At 39.1% G+C, this 23,909-nt stretch overlaps 1 protein-coding gene across 15 annotated transcripts in view; it reads left to right on the forward strand.

The window, feature by feature from the left end:
• The window catches only part of MBNL2 (muscleblind like splicing regulator 2), a 125,822-nt gene that overhangs the window by 75,825 nt on the left and 26,088 nt on the right, over positions 1-23,909 (forward strand). For 7 of the 15 annotated variants that reach the window (XM_056555620.1, XM_056555613.1, XM_056555617.1 and 4 more), the window contains exons 2-6: positions 1,040-1,204; positions 4,266-4,466; positions 7,009-7,272; positions 18,759-18,812; positions 19,465-19,618. In XM_056555620.1, the coding sequence (XP_056411595.1) occupies positions 1,151-1,204; positions 4,266-4,466; positions 7,009-7,272; positions 18,759-18,812; positions 19,465-19,618 (727 nt within the window). In that variant the 5' untranslated portion in view covers positions 1,040-1,150. The remainder of the gene's footprint in view (positions 1-1,039; positions 1,205-4,265; positions 4,467-7,008; positions 7,273-18,758; positions 18,813-19,464; positions 19,619-23,909) is intronic. The other 8 variants (XM_056555616.1, XM_056555619.1, XM_056555614.1 and 5 more) reach the window with 4 other exon arrangements.

Raw genomic sequence — 23,909 nt, forward strand, 5'->3', positions numbered from 1 at the left:
AAATGTATAAATTTTCCTGCATCTAGTTATGATTTTTTCCAGAAGTATGAAAAAAATCAAACCTAATTGAAAGAGTTATTTTTAAAGGTAATGAGTAAAAAATGAAAGTGCATAAATGGAAAAAAGTGCATAAGTGCATAAATGGAAAAAAAAAAACAGGTCCTTAAGGGGTTAATGTTGCAGGCACCACACCAGCAATGAAGGGGTTAACATTTGCAGAGAGCTGTGCAGCTACAGCAGGGAGAGTCCTAGCAGAGGAGACAACACTTAGAAGCCCAGTAGGATCATCAAGGGGTAAAGCAGCAAGGTTAGAGGATTCCCCTTGGTAGGCAGATGGCACTCCAGGAGAGAGAGTTAAATGTAGACTGACCTGCGGCAGCATGCCGTTCATGCCCGCTCAACACGTGCGAAACACTGCAGCCGCACCGCAACTCCCGACACCTCTGCGCAAGATTGTGCCGACTCTCACTGCTTTTCTGCCTCACTATCTTCCAGCGCTCCCTGCGTCTTCCTATTGCATCTCCGCCCGGCCATCCCGGTATCCAAATGCTCCAGGCACCTTCCCCCACAGGTAGGCAATATTACAAAAGCTGACTTCTAGCCAGATGTCCAGGATAAATGAAGAATGCTCAGCGGAGCTCCGAACCGCACGTCTGCTCACATGCCGCACTAAGCCACACCCCCAGGATCTGCATTTATTAGTGTGTGCAATGAGAGACATCATAGCACCTAGTCTCTACCCACCAGCTCTGAGACAAAAATGACAATTAAAGTTGCAGAGAAAAACGTGCAGAGAAAAACTGGTGAAAATGTCATAAACACGTTATATAATGGTTAAAAAAGTGTTACTTCTTTTGTACACCTATATGTATGAGTTTGTCACAGAGTTAGGGGCCATTTAAAGGTGCATTGTTGCACATACTTTTACATAGTTGATAAACTTCTGCACAGCATTTAGAAGACCTTGTTTTCTATGTACCTTACTCATAATGTTTAGCCCTGAAAACATGACTAAATCTAATAATTCTACATTTTTCAGGGACGTTGTTCAAGAGAGAACTGCAAATATCTTCATCCGCCAACACATCTAAAAACCCAGCTAGAAATTAATGGCAGGAACAATCTCATTCAGCAGAAAACTGCTGCAGCTATGCTTGCCCAACAAATGCAGTTCATGTTCCCGGGGACACAGCTACAGCCAATGGTGAGTTCATTTCAGCTGTGCACTCTCATATGTATATTAACATCTGCCCAGCTTTGTTTTCTTCAGCGATAAGCCATGATGACTGACTCTTTAATAATAATAGATTGTCAGTATTCCGACATAAGGCTTGACAGAAAGGGAATGGTTCTCTGTAATCATTAACATGTGTACAGTATGGTCACCAGAATTACTGCCTATTAAGTATTAATCATAGTTAGCAGTTTGCTAACTCTAGGGATCTTAACTAGAAAATATTGAGAGTATCCTTTGTTTTATCAGTTTTGATCAGCAGTGTAGTAATATAGAAAATGTTACTCTGTATTTGGGAGTTGGACATAAAAATTATAAAATTTGTGCTGCTGTCCATCATCACATAGAAACCTTACCAGCCTCAGTGCTTCTTCTCCATTCGTACTGGCTCCAGCTCTGTATGTATCTGCTGGCTCACCATGCTCTTTGATAGATAGGAGCCAGGTCAAACTTTTCCTTAAGGACCCATTCTCATGACATTTAAGGGTTTCCATTGGGCTGTACATCGGCATAATGTCAAAAAGTAATCCCAGTACACAGCCAGATATGTTGCCAACAGGCCCATAGACTTGAATGGGCCAAACATAATCAAATTGTGACTATGTTTGATCCATTTTCTGAACCATTTTCTAAACAAATGCTGTCTGTGTAGGACTCAGGTAGACAAATACATTTGGAAAATGAACTGAAGATAGTCACAAGTAAGACAACCATGTTTGGCCTTTTCAAGTCTATGGGCCATCGGCAACATGTTAGGCTGTATGTCAGCATCACTTTTCGACATTTTGCCGATGGACAGCCCAACGCAGACCTCGAAACATGGTCTGAATGCCACCTAACCTAAATCAATAACTGTATCCTTATTCTATTTTCCACCTGTATCTAAAATTATAGACAACCACTTTAAAGTTAGTATATATATTGTAAACTATAGATATATTGTAAAATCTAGATGTCTAATGGACCGTATGTCTTGTTCACATTAGCAGTTTAATTCCTTTCAAGCTTGCACAACAGTAAGTGACTAAAGCATCCTGTAGAAAAAGACATGAATAAAAGTTGACAAACCAGGTAATGCAGTGAACCTTTTATTTTTAGGATTCCTATTGCCTATAGTGATACTGCAAATGTAGCATTTCAAAATCAAAACTTGGCTGGTTTTCCTATTAATCCTCATTCTACTGGTCAAATCTACTGGTCAAATCATACATCGTACAAATCATACATCGTTGACTGTCAGTGTATATTGCTGGCTATGTTCACACGGAGGAATATCTGCGCGGAGTTCCGCTAAAGATTTGCTGCCTATTGATTTCAATGGGATTCCGCAGTCCCATTTAAACAGTGGAATTTCTGAGGCGGGAATTCCACCACAGAAACTTCGCTTTGCGCATTACGCAAAAATATAAGACCAGTCAGATATTTCTCAGAATTCGGCGGCAGAATCCCATAGGGCTTAAATTTCGGTGGAATCCTGTGTTCCGAGAACACAGAAATTTTTCGGCAATTGTGCTGTAATTCCGGTGGAATTCCACAATTCTGCAGTCCCATTCAGCAAGCTTTGCTAAACAGTAGGGGTTCTATCGTCATCGGATCCGCAACGTAAAGTACCCTGCGGATCCGTCAGTGTGAGAAATTCCGCTGTGCAAACATACCCTAAATGGGTTATCCATTATTGGAAAGATGCTTCTTTCTTGCAAAAACAGCACCACTCCTGTCCATATGTCTGGTTTTGCAGCTCGGCTCCATTGAAGTGGGACTAAGCTGCAGTAGTACACACAATCAGTAGACAGGAGTGGTGCTGGTTTTGCAAAAAAATTTCAGCATTTTTCTAGTCCTGGACTACCTCTTTAAGATGGCTACATACAGCAGATAGAAACCAGCTTTCAAATAGATATCCAGCAATACTTTTGGCTAACAACATTCTAAACATATATAACTATGTTCTGATAAAGATCAGCAGATGCCAATGTGAATTAATGTTTTAAAATGACCAGTTAGTCCCTTTGTAACATTTGTAGCATTCTGTTCAGAATAACAAGCAAGTACCAGACAAAAAGATCCATCATGGAAGACTTTATTTTGATGCATTGTCAATCAGCAGGAGGTATTTTGTTAAAGGGTACCTCTCATCAAATAAACTTTTGATATATTTTAGATTAATGAATGTTGAATAACTTTCCAATAGCATGTTAATGAAAAATATGCTTCGTTGTATTGTATTTTTCCCAATCAGGCCTGTCAGCAAGCATTTCTGACTCATGCTGGAGTCCTAAACACTCAGAGCTGCCAGCCTGCTTTGTTCACAGCCAAACAGGCTGTGAACAAAGCAGACTGGCAGCTCTGAATGTTCTCCTTTGTGAACAAAGCAGACTGGCAGCTCGTAGTGTTTAGGACTCCAGCATGAGTCTGAAATGCTTGCTGCCAGGACTGGTAGAAAGACCCCTAGTGGTCTTTTTTTCAAAGTGGAAAATTAAATAGAAAGAAGCATATTTTTTAATAACATGCAATTGTAAAGTTATTCTGCATACATTAATCTATAATATATCAAAAGTTTTTTTGATGAGAGGTACCCTTTAAAAAAAACATAAAAGAAAAGTTGTGTGTTGTGCATCTGAATCTAAGCAAGCATATCATAGAGTGCACTAAGAGTAAATGGATTTCACATCTTATAGATATGGTTCTGTTTTAGAAAATTACATTACACATAAACTGATCAGAGCCTCCAGCCATAAGGTAAGGGGAACTGAGCAGAGGTGTCTTGTCTACTTAATCACCTATGTATACAACCTTTACCAATCCCCATCAACTATTTCTTTTATATTTATTACTCATTTCTTTTTTGGTACTTCCATTGCTTTTCCCACTTAGCAACTATAATGGCATATACTATTTATAAAAAATAATGTATGTATAGCAGAATGAATCATTTTTTTCTTATTTCAGTGCTGGTCCTTACTCATGCTTTCATTTCATAATTCACTGAATATCTCTTTTTTCTGATGTGCTTACTAATGTGTTTCTTTTCCAGCCCACATTTCCTGTAGGTCCAACATTAGGAACTAATACAGCTATTAGTTTTGCTCCATATCTTACCCCGATGACACCAGGTGTTGGATTAGTCCCTACAGAAATATTGCCCTCTACACCTGTCATTGTTCCTGGAAGTCCACCTGTATCAGTTGCCGGTTCTACTGCTACCCAGAAACTTCTCAGGACAGATAAATTGGAGGTACAATTTACATCATAGCCTTCATGTGTACATCAGGTTTTGCACATGTTACGCAACAGACTTTTTAAAATGATTCCTTGTTGCTAAATCTTAATTTGTGCCTAAATTTGCATGGACTGCCCTTTTTCCATCAAAAACAGTTGAGTGGTGGTTAAGTTAAAACTGTATTTAGCATAATTTTGCCACTGTAATCCTGAACTTCATCGAACATCAAATTCCTACACTGTAAAACAGGGGTACTCAACTACTTTTAGCGAGGGTCCACTTATCCAGGTCTGCCATCCAGTGAAGGTCCGAGCTGAAGGCTAAGGCCTGGTTCACACCTAGCGGCCTTAGTGCCAAGAAGGAAAGAGCAAACAAGCGACTGAATTGTGGAGGATGTATGACCTGAATACTGCCACACACTGTGCCCTTGAATATAATACTGAGGCACACTGTACCCTCTGAATATAATACTACCACACACTGTAGCCCTGAATATACTAATGCCACACACTGAGCCCCTGGTATGCTACTGCCACACACTGGGCCCCTGGCATATTACTGCCACACGCTGTACCCCTGAATATAATACTACCACACACTGTGCCCCTGAATATAAAGCTGCCACTCACTGTGCCCCTGGTAAATTGCTGCCACACACTGTACCACTGGTATATTACTGCCACACGCTGTACCCCTGAATATAATACTACCACACACTGTGCCCCTGAATATAAAGCTGCCACACACTGTACCACTGGTATATTACTGCCACACACTGTATCCCTGAAAGTAATTCTGCCACACACTGTACCCCCCTGAATATAATACTGCCACACACTGAGCCCCTGTTATATTACTGCCACATGCTATGCCCCTCGCATGTTACTGCCACACACTATTCCCCTGCAATATTACTGCCTCGTGCTATGCATCCAAATACATTTTGGACAAACACTGTGCCCTGTACTGACTAAGTGTACCTCTGTGCCCCAAATAATTGATGCCACTGTGCCCCCAGAATTAATGATGCCACTGTGCCCCAGAGTTATTTATGCCACTGTCCCCCCCGAATTAATGATGCTACTTTGCCCCCAGAATTAATGATGCCACTGTGCCCCCAGAATTAGTGATGCCACTGTGCACTCAAAATTAATGATGCCATTGTGCCCCCAGAATTAATGATGCCACTGTGCCCCCAGAATTAATAATGCAACTGTGCCCCCAGAATTAATGATGCCACTGTGCCGCACAAAATTAATGATGCCACTGTGCCCCCAGAATTAATGATGCCACTGTGACGCACAAAATTAATGATGCCACTGTACCCCAGAATTACTTATGCCACTGTGCTGCTCAAAATAATGATGCCACTATGTCCCCAGAATTAAGGATGCCACTGTGCCCCCAGAATTAATGATGTCGCTGTGACGCACAAAATTAATGATGCCACTATGTCCCCAGAATTAAGGATGCCACTGTGCCCCCAGAATTAATTATGCCGCTGTGCTGCGGCTATTCATTTGTATCGGTGTCTTAAAAACACTGCTACAAATGAATCCGACAGGAGGACCGGATGACTGGCGGTCCGGACCGCGGTTCGCCAGTAGAATACCCCTGCTGTAAAAGAATGCTTGCCTTGTAAATGTTTCAAGTTGATAGCATGATGGTCCTCTGCGTACATTTGAGGTCCAAAAAAAGTGATACATAATTTAGCTGTACTTAGCTAGTGTCCAATTTACATCATGTTTTGGTCACGTCCTCCTTAATATACATTGGCAACCTCTTAAAAAAGGGATTCTGACTTATAGCCCAATGTGTTGCCAGCATGCTCATTGATTTTATTGAACCATTTATAGTCTTATGCATTTCTCTGCAGGACTCAAATGTGATCTAACCACAGTTTTGAGTCCCGCACTATAACAGGATGTGTTCAGGAAATGGACTACATGTAGTCACTTTTAAACTAGATTAAAGCTAAAGTGTACCTGTTGTTAACAAAAACTTTTGATATAATGTAGATAATACCATAATATATATATTTGTAATATACATTGGTTTAAAAAAAAATTATGTTTTTGGGTTTTGGGTGAAAAAATGCTGTCCCTGCAGCTAATGCCTGTGTGTCTTTATGAGGAGTCCAAATACAGGAAGTGTGAGCCCTGCTTGTCCACCCACACTTCCTGTATTTGGACTCCTCACAGAGACACACATGCAATAGCTGCAGGGACAAAAATATACACATTTTTTAACTAATGTATATTACAAATATACATATAATGGTATTTTCTACACTATATAAAAAGTTTTTGTTAACGACTGGTAGACTTTAATAAGTACACCAGCAACACATCAGGCTATATATTGGATATTATACAAATAGTAGAATATGTGGCCAAAAGTAGGATCTTATCAGCAGTTTTATGAACCATGAATTTGCTATCTGTCCAACTGATGTCAAAATGGATTTCAGTGTTGTACTAGCATTGCATCCATCATGCAGCTACTGTATATAAAATGTGCAGACCATCATTGATGTATGCTTGTATGTCTTATGTAGGTATGCAGGGAGTTTCAGAGAGGAAACTGTGCACGGGGAGAGACTGACTGCCGCTTTGCGCACCCAGCAGACAGCACGATGATTGATACAAATGATAACACTGTAACCGTTTGTATGGATTACATTAAGGGTCGCTGCATGAGGGAGAAATGCAAATATTTTCACCCTCCTGCACATTTGCAGGCCAAAATCAAAGCCGCACAACATCAAGCCAACCAGGCTGCAGTAGCAGCACAAGCAGCTGCTGCAGCTGCAACCATAATGGTAAGTGCAAGTAAAGTACTCACCCCACTTTAGTATGGTTATGTATAAAGCAGGCCAGTTAAGATTATTAAACATATATATATATATATATATATATATATATATATATATTTATAATCTGTAGGATTTTGTGTTAAACATGCTAATATAAGTTATTGTAGGGTAGAAATAGAACATTATGTTGCCTTACACAAATACATTGCTCAGCAGAAGAGGTACTGTAATCTCATAGCAGCTCGTACTGATTTATACAACGTATACCACCAGCTTTCTTTATATCCAGGTAGCTTTGATCTTATTATGCAGGTCCCTTTAAAAGAATACCTGATGCATTTAGTAAAGACTCCTTCATGTTGCCAGCATGCTTTGTTAAAGGTGCTCCGTCGCTGAGTCTGTCGGAAGGACGAGAATTGAGCAGAGAAAAAATTGTGCATGTCCTATTTTTTCCCCTGCTCAACTCCTGTAAAATACTGGACACCTGACAGACCCCATTTAATGGGATTCGTCGGGACCTGGCGTGTCAGTTGTGCTTTGACCCAGGGGTCCGTTTGGCGTAAAAATAAATTGTCGAATGGACACTGAACAGGTTGGAGCACAGCGGTAGTTTAAACCTAGCCTTGTGTAAGAAAAACGTCATAGTGCTTCTGAACTCTGATGTACAGTAACTAATACTTTTATTTAAGAAGATGGAAGAGTTTGTGACTGAAACCCCTAACAGAGGGGCTTATTGGTCCCTCAGTCCTCTGGCCTGTACTATGGTACTGCCCCTTCTACTTTCTCTGCCATTCATTGTAATAATCTATTAGAGCCAGTGAACTGGTAAACTGTGACATATTTGTATTTCCAAAAAACAAATAGTGAAAAGCAAAAGTAGATCAGCTCACCCACTCTTCATAGATAGAACACCTCCGAAATATAAGTCCTGGAGCACGGATGCAAGGAGCCGCCACTCCCTGTAGACAATGAAGAAAAAATCAAGGGAAAAAAATCCAGCTCCTGGTGAATAGCAGAAATCCTAAAACTTAACTTTTAATCATGGACATTAAAAAGGGGGAATGCCACGGCAGGTGGCAAGTGACATGTCACTCTAAAATCAGGAGTAAACGCTGACGTGTTTCGAGCTGTTGCTCTTAGTCATGGCATGACTAAGAGCAACAGCTCGAAACGCGTCGGCGTTTAGAGGGACATGTCACTCACTTGTCACCTGCCGTGGCATTCCCCCTTTTTAATGTGCATGATTAAAAGTTAAGTTTTAGGATTTCTGCTATTCACCAGGAGCTGGATTTTTTTTTCCTTGATTTTTTCTTCATTTCCAAAAAACAGCTTTAGCTTAGCTTTTTTTATTAAATTATGCACAGAAAGGAATGGATCAGAGAAGCATTGAAAGCTTTACTCAGATGTGGCAAAAAATTATCGCCAGACATAATTTTTATTTACCATGTGCCACATATCCTGGTATATTATTGTTAATGGGAGATTCGCATAGGCCCCCTTCACATATCTGTGGCATATGGCGGCCACACCTCCCTAGCATTAATGGTAGATGGTATTAAAATAGGACAGCTCACAGTTATGGCTGGACATGCTGCATGTCCGGCGTTCTGAAATAATGGGTGCCGGTTCCTACACAACTGATACCAACTTATGCACTTTGTCAGCAGTCGTGGCATGTGTTGCAGTGAGTTTTAGGCTGAGTTCAATGAGCTGGATGCCAGATATATATATATATATATATATATATATATATATATATATATATATATATAAATATATATATATGAACCCAGCCCAATGTAAACTAATGTTCATTTTGTACATCCCTGAAACACAGCTGATCTCTCTCAGAAAGAATAAGGGAGTTCAGGTACTGAGACCCTACTGATCCCTAAAACAAAGGGGCAGAAGTGCTCAACTGAGCCCTGTGCACATTTTCTTCTGCTCAGCTTTCCCCAGAAAGTCTATGAGACTTTCTATGAATCTGTACACCAATTTTTTTAATCTTTAAGGAAAGTGCACTTTTTTATCTTGCCCATTTACACTAGACAAAAGTCAGGCAATCCTGAAGTTTTGTCTTGACCAACCAGTTATCAATTGCTTGTTGGGGGCCACCTGAGAAGTCAGAAGAAGGGGGAGGGAGTTCTACCTACAGGGTACAAACTAACTGTCACGTCACATAGGGCAAGGAAAATTCATCCTGACCTTACCCAGAACCAACTTTTCCTGCCTACTTGCATAACTGCTAGACTAAAGTGGAGGGGGCGACATGAGTCAAAACAATAAACAGAACTGTAAGTGGTCAGGGATACAGGTCAGGATACGAGAGGTTAACAAGTTAACAGACAGGGAAAAAGGATAGTAAATAATGGTAGGAATGCAGAGTAGTAACAATTATATATCAGGGATACAGAGCAGCAGGTATATAGCATGCAGGCAACATTCTAAGAACCAAAGCAATAAATGGCAGGTATGAGAATATGAGCGAAACGGGATAACAGAAAATATAGCGGCAAAATTAAAGAAGTATCACGCACAAAAACGTATCCACTTTCCGCAGGATAGGAGAAACATTTTAGATCGTGGGGAGTCTGACCACTGGGACCTCCGGTGATCTCCTGTACGGGGCCCCGGCTCTCCCCAAGAACAGAGCCTGTCGACCTCTGCATGAAACGGCGGCCTACATCCATATATTTCTATGGCAGAGCTAAAGATAGCCGAACGTTTCTCCCATAGAGATATATGGAGGGGGCTTGTTGGGAGCCACTTCGTGCAGGGTCTACACACCCAGTTCTTGGAGAGAACTTGGGCCCCATACAGGACATCGTAGGGGGTACCAGTGGAAAATCTTAAACGTATCCTCTATCCTGCAGGTAGGAGATACGTTTTTGTACATGATATATCTCCTTTAACAAGGAATTAACATAGTGAACAGGTTATATGATTAGGCTACTTTCAGGGGGTCCTACTTACAGGAACAAACTTCCTACAGGGGGCCCCTACCCACTTTACTGTATGTGACACCGACCTGCATAATTAATACTGTTAGGGATCCTTAACGTGGGGAAAAGTGAAGCCAATAGAGATACATAGGAATTATGCATGGCTTCTTTTTAGATGTTTTTTTCTTTTGTAGAGAATTTTTCCATAGGGGTGACCAAGGTAAAAAAAAATCACGAGGGGTTTCCCAAGGTTAAAAAGATTGAGAAACTTTGTTGTAGTTGTTCAAACAAACTTCTACTAAGTGAAAAATAAATATACTTATTTCAAAATAAAAAATAAAAACTTTCCCATCCACAGTATTATTTTTATTAGGGATGTCCCGATACCGGTATCGGTATCGGGACAGATACCGGACATTTGCACGAGTACTTATACTCGTGCAAATGTTACCGATACTACTGCCGATACTACTGCAGTTATAGCGGCGGCGGTGCGGCAGCGGTCCTGTGTTCAGGGAAGCAGCTCCGGCAGTCGCGTATGCCAGCAGTGGGGAGGACAGCAGCTTCAGTGCACGGTGTTCCCGAGCCCCAGCTGATCAGCGAGGGGGCAGAACGTCCATGCAACGTCAGCGGCGCACAAGTCCCGGCAGCTGCCTATCACTGGGAAAAGCTAAAGTCACTTCCTCCGAGTTCTCTAGCGCGTCCGCACAGGAAGGAGCAGATCAGGTGGGTCTGCTTGAAATGAATGCGAACACTAAAAGAAATGAAATGAATGTCCATATGTATATAAGAAGGGGAGTGTTATAATAGGAGGGATATGAGAAATGGATAAGGGGGGAATGGACTAATGAGGGGGGAAATGGGCATATAAGGGGGGGGATGGGCATATGGGGGGAATGGGCATATGGGGGGAATGAGCATATAAAGGGGGAAGGGGCATATGAGGGGGGGGATGGGCATATGAGGGGGAATGGGCACATGAAGATAATGGCTATATTAATTTCACATAGCCATTCCTTTTATTTAATATGCATATTCCCCCCCTTATATGCCCATTCCATCCTCATTCAATATGTCAATTCCCCCTTATATGCCCATTCCTCCCCTTATATGCCCATTCCCCCCTCATTTAATAGGTGTTATTTATTTCATTGCTTTAATTGGTATCGGTAATTGGTATCGGTGAAAAAATGGTATCGGGACATCCCTAATTTTTATCACCAACATAATCTACATTCCTTTACAATATGCACTTATATATATATATATATATATATGTGTGTGATATATATATATATATATATATATATATATATATAAACTAAAATCCCCATGAGAAGACTTCTATAAACTGCAATATATCGAATTATTTAATAGTTCACTTTTCACAGACTGCAGACGGCAGATCACTAAAAGAAAACTAAACTATGCTGAAACGATAATAGAATATAGAAAACCACTGAAATAATCTAGATAGGTCATGTTTTCTACATGCTAGAATAGATATACTGCAGGGCTATGTGCATTTTAACTTTTATTCCTAATTAATAATTTTACATCAGTGGCGTACATGGATAAAATCATCCACGTTTGTCCATGTCCACATCTTTTCATCTGGCCCCTCAGAACTCTTTCTTATAAATGCATGGTATAAGCCTGTGTTTCCATATATATAATTGTAAGAATAGGGCAAGGTTGTAACAATTACTGTATTCTCAGGCCCTCATTAACAGTAACTTCAATGGATCTATTATATCTTGTATTCTGATATCCATTCTGTTAGTATACAAAAGGCCACTATTCATATTAGTAGTGCTAAACACTGGGTAAGAATACATTATATATGTGTGAATTGTCATATTGAATCACATGTGTGAATAATAGCCACATTCTAACCCAACAAATACTACTGTATGCAAATAATGAGCACAAAGTTATCACTCATATTCTCCACACACATTGTAATGAGAGAGATGAATACTGTCATTGTGAGCTCAGTTCATGCAAAGTAACACAGCACTGCTTTTTCCTAAAAAAAAAAAAAAGTATCAGCTCAGGTCTATTTTATACAGATAATGGTAGATAGGTCTGCACTTCCGCGTTCTGTGGTGCTGTGCGTGGTGGAAATAAACCAGCATATAGAAGATGCTACCCAGCACTCACTAGCGATGCTTAATCATGAAGATTTATTTTTCCATGTTAGAAATAGGGGTACAAAGGACGCGTTTCGGCATATCTGCCTTCCTCAGGGTGCGTTCACACTGAGTAATTCAAGAGGAATTTACTCGAGTAATTCCTCTTGAATTCTCCGCTTAGAAATAATTAACATCTACTTTGCCATTGACTTCAATGTATATTACTCTGCACTGTTTACACTGCGTAAATTCCGCTCGCGGAATTCCGCTGCAGAACTCCGTTCTGCTAGAAGAAAGAATATGTTCATTCTTCTTGCGGAATACGCAAGCAGAAGTCCATTGAAATCAATGGTAATTTTTTTCCGCTTGAAATCGTTTCCGCACGGAATTTGTGTGAAACTTGTGCAAAATTCGCACAGAAATTCCACACAAATTTTTTTTTTTTTTTATAAAAAAGGAAATTCCAATTGGTGGTTGTAGCCCAGCAAAAAAAAAAAAAATAGTTTCCTTTTATAATCTGGGCAGATTCGTGCAAAATTTGCACAAATAAAAACCCGTAAATTCTGCAGCGGAATTTTTACGCGAGGATTCCTCTCCTATTCCTCAGTGTGAACGCAGCCTAGGCAGTAAGGCAGACAAGGCAGACATGCCGCAACGTGTCCTTTGTACCGCTATTTCTGACATGGACTAATAAATCTTCATGATCAGGAATCGCTGGTGAGTGCTTGTTATCATTTTCTTCTATATTTTATACAGATGTCATGCACAGTTTATTTTTTTGGAGGGTTCTATTCTGTGGGGACTATGATGTGTGTGCCAATTCCATTACAATCGAATCAGGTTGCCCACATTAATAGTGCCACTGGAATGCCTCCATTAACAATGACACGAGAGAGCTCTCAATAGAAATTTTCCTGGAGTGAGGTTCTGAGCCAATGGGAACCTTATACTTTCCATTGCTGGTAAAGCAGCATAAATAGAAGAGGTAAGGAAGGGAGGTCTGTGGCTTGTAGACTTTATTTTGAGTATTAGTTGGAAGCAAACCTTTACATTGATTTATGCAGTCCTATCTGTGAATAGCATATGTCTCAGGTAGAGAAACTGAGCTCTCTAATATATAGTTTTATATGTCTGAAGCAGAGTAAATCACAACATGACTCCTAGGAGACAGTAAGAGTCCTGCTTATTCCACCCACACACAGTGATTGACTTCACTGTACACACACAGGACAGGGTTAGCAGTCTCTGTCTACAAGTCCTGTCAGGATTTACTCTGCTTGAGATTATTTAAACCGATATATGGCACAGCTCAGCTTCTCCTTCTACCATATGCTGTTCCTATGGCAGCATAAGTCTCTTGACAGGGTCATGTTTGTAATGTACATATATTTATAGTGTAACCAGTGTTGGAGTAGAGATGTTGTGATTTTGACTTCTTGCTACTTATATTCTATAGCTCATGCGACTAGAGCCCCATATTGTACTCCCTTCATTGCTTGCATGGAAACAGTAAAAAGGCTATCAATAGGCCTACACAAGAGCACAAAGAATAAGATTCTTATGTCATTACAAATATGATACTGTTACTGTGAGTAAATCCTTAATGGCACATAAAGTATTAAGATTGCCTTTAACAGTACACTGTAATCCTGCATCTCCAAGAGCTCACCCTGGTGGGATAATGTGTCTTTAGTGAATGCCGTTTTTTTTCCTGTAGGTGTAGTCAGTGTTCTAATCTTGTTTTCGCGCACATCCATTTTATTCTTTTCCTACACTTGAAAAGGATTTGATCTATAAAGTACACCACATGTCCTCATAGCAATGAAGGAGTAAAGCTGTTCCACTGATGCGGTTGCCAGCTTCTGAGTCATGCTAAAGAAAACATTTCTTTTCTGGATAACATGGAACATTTTAAGCCCACAAGAATAAAAAAAAATAAAAAATACAGCAAGCGAACTCCAAATTCTAAAAACGAACATGCCTTGCTGTCAGTCTGGAGGATTAATGCAAATTGTTTTTGGACACATTTTATCAAAACATCTGCGTTGCATTGAAGGATGACAAATTCAATGACAAATTCTAGCATATTTCATTGATGGAATATCGATGGACACTATGGCCGAATGCAATAAACCTGATACTTTTTTAAGTTAGGCTGTATCCACATCACATTTTAAGGTAACTTTCAGCATATAGGCCAGGGAATTCTTCCAGCACATATACCACATGTAGCCCTAGCCACCCATTGACCCAATGTATGCCACTAGTGGAGTGGTTGTTGTTTGGGTGGTATTTTCCTTCTTTTCTGCTGTATTAAAAAAGTGTAGTTGACTAGTCTTTAACCCATAGTGACATCCGACATCCTGCAAAGACATTTATACTGTACAGTAAACGCTTCTAAAGGTTAGGGCCTAGGGATTAGTATGCAGTTGTATAGCATAATGCAAGTAAATCAGTGGGCTGATGTGAATGGAGCCTACATCTTTTAGGGGGGTTTATTACGCTTTACATTCTGTTTTAAGTTCATATTTCTATTACTTAAATAATAATATAATGAAGTAAACAAATTCAGGTACAAATGGAAAGGGGGGATTATAAATGGGACATATACTAGGGAAACAAGGCTTCACTTAGTTATACTAACCTGGATTCATTAAAGCTGGTGACGTAATAGATGTAGAGCTGTAACTATGCTGTTACCTGTTCTGCTGAGCAGATGGAGTTTGAGCATTCTAATTAAATAACTATATATGTAAATTATGCTAATTATAGCAGCATTATGAACAAATACACAATATTCATGAGGCTGCATGTTATGTATCTATATTGGTCAGATGTTACAGTACAATGTAGTTCAGCTGTTTTTACTTTCCATTCAGTTCTCTGTTCAATCAATTTCCCTTAAATATCAGTATAAGATGGCATTCAGAGTAGGAGTAGTGTACTGCCATGTTGGGTTTACACTGTGTTTTTTTGTTTATGTTTCACTAGCTTTTATTTTATTTTAGGTGTTGTTTGCTGTATAGAATAGCATAATAGTATCCTCTATTGTGTCAAGCAAAAAAAATAAATATATTTCAATGCCTTTTTTTTTTTAATATAACATAAGTCAGAAGGAAATGGATTTTGCTGTATGGCATACAGCAAAATCAATTTTTAGCATCCATTTAACGTATACAATTCTATCCTTTTCAATAGTATAAAATGCATTAAACATAAACACAAACGCAGTGTAAATCCAGCCTTTTTGTGCAAAATTTTTATCTAATATACCATATGACAATTTTGCCATGTTATCTATTGTCTTTCTTTGTAGTTAAATCTCATCTTTGTTATTGTTTGTGAAGATCTTGAATGTAAATGTTATAGCAACAGTGATGCTTGCAGACAGTACGACTCTCCATACTAGAGAGAGAGTGCCATAACTGAACATCTGCTGAAAAGCTTATTGTTTTAAAGGGATTGTTCAGGGAACAGAAATGGTCTTACTTGTTCTGGTCCTGGTACTTACTTCCACTCCCTGCATTTCTCGAAAATATACCGTATGAGACAAGAGAGGCCAACAACATGAGGAGGCAGCAATATCCTGCAGCTATTGTACATAATGTGCAGGCATAGTTTTAACCGCACACAATGATAGCGGCTAGCACTCGCCCCCTTTCGTCTTGTAAAATATATACTTCTGAGATATACGGGGGGGGGGGGGTGGAGTGAGTGCTGGGGAGAAGAACAGGTAAGATCTTTTCTGCTCCATAGAACCCTCTTTACCTGTGTTTTGTTACTAGTCTAATAAATTGTAGTGTTTATATTATGCACATTATAATGATACATTTACTTTTATTTCAACATTGACACACACAAGGTGCTATTTTTGAAAGGTTCATTTTGGATTAGCACCAATCTCTTACTTAAAGTCTTTGCTAGCCTTCCCGAAAAACTACACAGCTTTCCCTACATGGAAAACCACCAGTGATGTGCAGTGTTGACCACTGCACATGCTCTAGTACCCTGAGCGTGATGTTTTTTCAATAGAGGTTGTTGATGGACCTATAACAAAGTAGAATACCCGCAGTGATCTTTTGATGACTATGTAGTGCATTTACACATTTGTTAAAATATACATAAAGCTGCCAACCCCTTTGGCAGTGTGTGTTATGTTAAATGTGCCCTGGTTTTAATTCTGTATATTTCCGGGCAGTTTCATTATTTATTTATTTTTATTTTTTGCTTTTTGTTATGAGCAAAACTACTGTTATGTGCCTCACTGTTGCTACAATATTTCTGTATCATAACAAGCAGTATATAGTTGCTACTTATAAAAGTCTCTAGGCTACAGATTTAAATGAATTGTTCAGAATTTGAAAAGCATGGCTGATTTCCTCCAAAAACAACTCCACATCTGGATTACAACTCAACGTCTTGTATTGTAGCTCAGAATTGAGCTGAATACGGTGAGCTGCAATACAACACACTGTGTTGATAGAATTAATGCTAGTTTTGGAAGACATCAGCCATATTTTTACCAATCCTGGAAATCTCTTAAATGTTTTTTTTTTTTTTTTGTGGTTAGTTTTTTAAGGGCAACTGACTGCTGGTTAATCTGCACTAAACCCAATACACAGGGTTATAGTGCAGATAAACTAAATTAAAATATGATATTACTTACTCTGATAGGTGCCGTTGTTAAGCAGATACAAGAAGTATTAAAGCTTCCCTGCCTCCGCCCTGTCTACTCCCATATGCTCGCTCACAGTGCACTCGCATGGGTAAGGGGTCCTCCTTGAATATTTATGAGGTGGGCAAGCATATCCAAGTGGAGGGGAGAGAGGCAGGGAATCTCTGTTTGCCGGCTCTGGTCTCCACTGCACAAAGAACAGCATTAACATATGGCAGCACCGATCGAGTAAGTTATATCTCATTATATCTCATTTGATATCTGATTCACCCGCTCTATAAACCTGTGTATCAGGGTTTTGTGTGAGTGAACCAGCTATCAGTTTCCCTTTACAGTCTGTTAAGGAATTTAGTATTTTATTTTGATTGTCTAAATGTCTTTTTCACCAATTTTAGAGCACATAATATTCACATTAAGTACTCTGAAAAATCATGTAACATAGAAAATGCATATACTCACTTTACTAATTTGCTCCTGTGCCCACAGTCCCAAGGTCCCCTTCCAGTCTGTTTGCCAGGCTCCAATGATAAAGTTAACCATGACCAAATGCAGTTAATCTCAATGTCGAGCTGGAGCTGGGTGAACAGTGACCAGCGGGGGACTATGAAAGTGTCAGAAGTGGCAAGGGATTGGTAAAGACAGTATACTTTTTTCTGTATTACATGATTGTACATTTGGTACTGCACATATTTTTCAATTTCTAGAGACTAAAAACATACGTGACCTAAAAGTGCATCACAATTATTATATTATGGTTTTATCTGCTTTCTCTTTTTGTGCAATGGTGCTCAGTTTCACCATCTGGCTCTACAATATACAAACTTATTGTAATGCTATATTTAATAATTTAATAAATCATACCCCAATACAATACATAGGGATCAGTAGGTATTATGATTCTTACTGTTAATGACAGCCTGAAGACTTTGATAAGTGAGCTGTTAAGGTAGCCAGTTTCTGTATTTGATCACATATGTGTGTGACATGATATACAGTGAAATTTCTCCAAAGACCACCTGTTTGAGAAGACCACCCCGTATCCAGACCAGAGTTTCTGTGACAAATTTTTAGTACCTTTAGTACCTCTCCCCTAGAAAACCACTTTGTGCAATTTTGGGTGGTTGTCTTAAAGAGGTTTCACTGTATTAGCTGTTATTATCTGTGAATTAGACAATGTTTAAACCCATCTTGCAATACAAGAACTTAAAATGATCAGAGAAGTAATCTATTATTTCATTTGCTTTAAAGTTACTAGGCATATATATATACTTTTTAAGAGTAGTAAAATACAATGACAATGTTTTGTTCAGGTGGCAGCACATATTAAAAAAGCAACTAACTTTTTGTCTGCCATGGTGGAAGCTATTTAATCTTGCTATGAATTGGTCTTTAATTTGCAAATGCTTAATGGAATCTGACAGATGCTATATTAATTTTATTTACCTGAAACATCTGTATTTTACTCTCTTATCTGCTTTAACTAAGGTACAGTAGATGCATTTTGCTTTAGTACTAATTCAAGGTGTAATATTCATTTCTTTAAAGAAACATTTTTGTTGTTGTGCATGCCTAGTGTTTTATATGTTGTATATTGCATTCAGAATATTTTTTTCCTTCTCACCTATCCACAATGCAATGCCGTTCCCATGATGCACCTCTGCTTGCTGTTTACCTGTATGTTAATTCGCTTGAATCCCATTGGCCCACTGCCATCATGTGCTCGCTGCCTGTTATTAAAAGACGCAGTCGACTGCCAAAGCAATGAAGCGACCTCTCGAAGCAACTGTAGATCTGGTACTTTGACCTTTCACCTTTTGCTTTGCATGTAGCTTTTTTTTTTTTCAATGAAGCAACTAATATTTTTTATTGCTTTTTTAACATCATCTGAGACAACCAATGCATATAGCTAATGTATGGAAATAATCAAAGTCGTAATTAGCCATCTTCATTCTTCATATGTTACAAATATAGATTACTGTCACACTGCTGACATGGCTTCATTTTGAAGTACTTGTATACAAGATAAAGCTGAACCTATGTTCTCTGTTATTCATTACAGTAGTTGAGAAGTTTGGCAAAATTACAAAAGATTTATATGGAATATAGCAAATTTTATCTCTTAGAATAATTGTCTGTATCTGAAATCAAGAGTAGAATCTGATCAGCACAGATGCCATAAAGCTCATGTAAATTATGTCATTTCTGTAGTCTTGTGACTACAGGCTTAATGTTATGGTAACCATGCTTTTGCTATCAATAACCTAATTCTCACTCATTCTGCATTGCCTCAGTTTGGGTTAAGGTGCATGGCAAGGCATCTTTATTTAAGTTAAATTTTTCTTTACCACAAATTTTATCACAACACGTAATTTGTTGTTATTGTGTGTTGCCAGGTTTGCATAGACATACTGACCTCTACAAGTTTCATCTATTTCTTTCTTAACAGGCTTTTCCACCTGGTGTCCTTCACCCTTTACCAAAGAGACCAGCTCTAGAAAAAAGCAATGGTGCCAGCGCACTTTTTAATCAAAGTGTCTTGCACTACCAACAGGCCCTTGCAAATGCACAGTTGCAGCAGCCTACAGCATTTTTTCCAGCAGGTATGTCTTAAACTAAACTAAAAATATTATATAAATGTTGATTTTCTTCACAAATGTATATGATTTTTATGAACCTTAAACTATTGTAATTTGAAGATCGCAAACTACTCTGTTTGGAAAGGCATATATGTTTTAGTCATAGTATATCTATGTTACACAAATTGTGCAAAGTCTGAGAAGTAGTCAGGATAATGCAGTCTGTCATCTCACTTAGGGAAACATGCACCTAACAGATGAAATTGAAAGCCCCTTTACATAGTATTTTCATTTACATATCTATCTATATCTATCTACCTATCTATCATACATACAAACATACATACATAATGTAGACAACCAATGCATATAGCTAATGTTAGGGAAATCGCTGAGGCATGAGCCTCTTGTGTATAAGTCCTCAGAGATGTTACTAGTTTCTAGTGACTGCTCCAAAACAGTCTACTGTATGCACCTAACAGATGAAATTGAAAGGCCCTTTACATAGTATTTTCATTTACATATCTATCTATCTACCTATCATACATACAAACATACATACATAATGTACAGACCAGAGACAGCTCTCACCTGTGTAAATTTGCAGTATTATGTTAGTATGTAAACCCACAAGACTGAAACAAGCCATAGGACGCTTCCAGTTGAGTTGGCCTTATCAGTTAAAAGGAAAATGGTCTCCCTTTCACCCACACTAAACACCCAATACACTGGGTTATAGTGTGGGTGAACAGGAGACCAATGCAGGGTCTCTGACTAATATACATACCTGCAGTCTGGTGCCTGGTCCCTCTGAAGATCCTCTTCTGTCTTCTCTGAATTGCATGCCGGCTGGATTTGAATATTTATGGTCGTTGGTCACGTGAGTGATTGTGCCTACTGAGCACTCACATGACTAGCAACCATGAATACTCAGATCCAGCCAGCGGGCCCGCCTCCAGCACGCAATTCAGAGAAGACAGACGAGAATCTTCCGAGGGACCGGGCGCTGGACTGCAGGCATGTATATTAGTCAGAGAGCCCGCATCGGTCTCCTGTTCTCCTGCACTATAATTTGGTGTATTGGTTTTAGTGTGGGTGAAAGGGTGAATGTTTTCCTTTAATATTGATTTCTCAGGCTCTGTTCACACTGTGTTCGCCAACAACATTCAGTGTATATGTTTGAAAAGTATGTGTTTGGCATATGGATGGCTGGGTAATGTCTACACTTTCTAGTACAACAGCATACCCCCCAAAATTTAAGTAAATGTCCACATTTTACCACTATGTTGTTTTTATGTCTGAAATCTAATAAATATTATGATGTAACTCTACACAAAGTTAAATAATAAAATTCTAGTCACCTCTAGGGGGAGCCTTAAAGCCTTGTGCATACTGGTGGATAATTAAATTCATAGAACAGTAGGCAGTAAGTTCCTTAGCCTCTCCTAGAGATGTCTACAGGTAGATTATATTTTAACAATTAACTAGGTCTCTGTATGGGATTTAGAAATCTTCTTAACCACTAAAAATATGTAAAAAATGTATTCACAATAGAAATTTTTACCCACATGGGTAAATGATGAACAAAACAAAATGGTGTTCAAAGGTGAACATTTGCCTATGTTTTTGTATAGGACTTCAGTGCCAAGTGTTTGGAACTATACAGGCCTACAAATACACACATCTGAAGACTACATATTTTTTTCAAACATATAGACTGAACATAGTGTGTTGATATGGTTAATGGAGAGCTTTACTTTGTCTCAAACATAGCGTATTAGCTATAAAACAGAATTATGCTGTTTTTCCACTTGGCAGTTTTTTTGGAAAACTACCACTGCCGTTTTTGAACCAAAGCCAGAAGTAGATTCAAAAGGAAAATATAAAAGAAGGATGTATATTTCTCCTTCCTGCTGGATCCACTTCTGGCTTTGGCTTAAAAACTGCAGTAGAAGTTTAAAAAAAAAACATGACTTAGGCTAGGTTAACATATTGTCAGTATTATTATCTAATAAAGTGTTCAATTAAAGTCTTTAGAAAAGCGGCAGTGAGTACCCATATTGTAAAAAAAACAAAAAAAAAACAGTAATTCCAACACTGGAATTACTGCCACTTTGTTAAAACATTGGGTTTTAAAACAATTGGTGTTAAAACAATAGGTGCTGCTTTTCCATAGACTTAGCTATAGCACATTATTAGATTTAAAAAAATACTGTTAACCTATTTTAAACCTATTTTACTGCAGTTTTTTCACTTATTGTACATTGTGTAAACTTAGCCTTAAACTGATGTTACATTTAAGACACTAAAGGAAAACAAGCATGTGCATTGTCAGTCCTGGGTATTTTATAAACCGGACAAATGCTCATTGGATGAAAATTGGATCAGTGCATGTAAATTCTATTTGTGTGCATCGCACCCACTGTAATAAAATATACCACTTACACCAGTCACTAGAGATGAGCGAAGTTACAGTAATTTGATTCGTCACGAACTTCTCAGCTCGGCAGTTGCTGACTTTAGGCTGCATAAATTAGTTCAGCTTTCAGGTGCTTCGGTGGGCTGGAAAAGGTGGATTCAGTCTTAGGAGAGAGTCTAGTTTTCCAGGCCACCAGAGCACCTGAAAGCTGAACTAATTTATGCAGGCTAAAGTCAGCAACTGCCGAGCCGAGAAGTTCGTGATGAATCGAATTACTGTAACTTCGATCATCTCTCAGTGAGCTACAATTTTAGATTTACATAGATTTTATCGTAGATTCCCTTTGTAATTCCTCCCATTCTGTTGATACTTATACCAGCAAAATGTACTAAAGCTATGTTCACATACCATTTTTGAGCCAATAATGGCTAAAAACAGACCACATGGGATGCAAACAGAAAAAAAAGCTGAACATAAGGCTCAAAAAATGGTGTGTGAACATAGCAGAAGGTAAGGCCTTGAGTTCATTCCTTGAGTTAAGGTTATGCAGCAGACTTTAGTGCAGTTGTTTTACATTAGTAGTTTTAATGGGAGCAAGACGAATTGACAAGTCACAACGTGACTGTGGACGCTACAGCAATGGAGTCTTATTTGACAACTTGCATGTTGCATGTTTACACTTTGTTGCATGGACAAATTTACTTGCTAGTCCGCGACCCAAAGGGCATAACCACATAGATATTTTATGCTTGTGCTGCACAGGCTCATAGCATGACACCTGTACCTTTAAATAAATATCTTACCTAAGACTAAGGCTAAGTTCACATTGCTGTTTGCCTCTGTCCTGTTCAGAGTCCAGAACGGACCCTAAAACTGGTCAGAGCGCAAAGGGCATATTCACTTGAAAGGGTACGTTGGGATCCAGTAGTTTACCGGAGAAGGAGAAAAAAAATTGTAAATGCACACTTTTTTCTCCACTAAACGCTCGTTTTGATGGCATTGCCAACTTAGCTCCAAATAGCGGAGCCTGACCACAATGTGAACAAGGCCTAAGTAGACTTTTTTTTTTTTTATTAGTTTTTTTTTTTAACAGATCCTTTTAATAACATTTCTGAAACATTGCTCAGTGCATAAACAAAGCAATACAATACCCAAATAACAGAGTACAGAGCGACTCACAGAGTTTTTCTCATGCAGTTATATTGAGTTTGTGATAGAAAAGAATGTTGCATTATTATTGGTTATTATGTCACCAAAGGTAGTTTTACTGTCTGTTTCACAGCTACACCATGCAACAGCATACAACTTTACAGTACAGATGCATAGGTACAGCTATACAGGTGTCATATACATTGCTTTGCCACATGCATGACTCCTAACTTGAATTTGCATAGATTCAAAGAGTTTTCATAGCGTTTTCTTGTATTCATGGGTCAAGAGAAAACATTTGATATGAAAAATGATTTTTTTCTACACCTAAAGCTGCCTAGTGTTTCCTCTATTTGGTTTGGAAAGGCTGATCGCCATCATGTAGTCAGTACTTTGACAAAATACTTAATGGCTTTCTATTAGGGATCCACCGATTATCGGTTTGGCCAATATTATCGGCCGATATTCACGATTTTGGACGTTATCGGTATCAGCAATTACATTGCCGATAATGCCCCGCCCCCCGCACCGCCCCCCCACCACACCGCACGCCGCCTCCACCGCCGCTGCCCCATTGCCTTTCCCATCTCCGGTTTTATAATTACCTGTTCCCGGGGTCTGGGGCCCGCGCTACTTCTGGCTCCTGCTGCATCCTGCGTTACGATGTACGCTGCGCAATGACGAGTGACGTCCTCGACGCGACGTCTCCGTCAGTGCGCACAGTGACAGCTCAGGACGGGAGGCAGA

This window comes from Hyla sarda, chromosome 2 (genome assembly GCF_029499605.1).
Source record: "Hyla sarda isolate aHylSar1 chromosome 2, aHylSar1.hap1, whole genome shotgun sequence".
NCBI classification, from domain to species: domain Eukaryota; kingdom Metazoa; phylum Chordata; class Amphibia; order Anura; family Hylidae; genus Hyla; species Hyla sarda.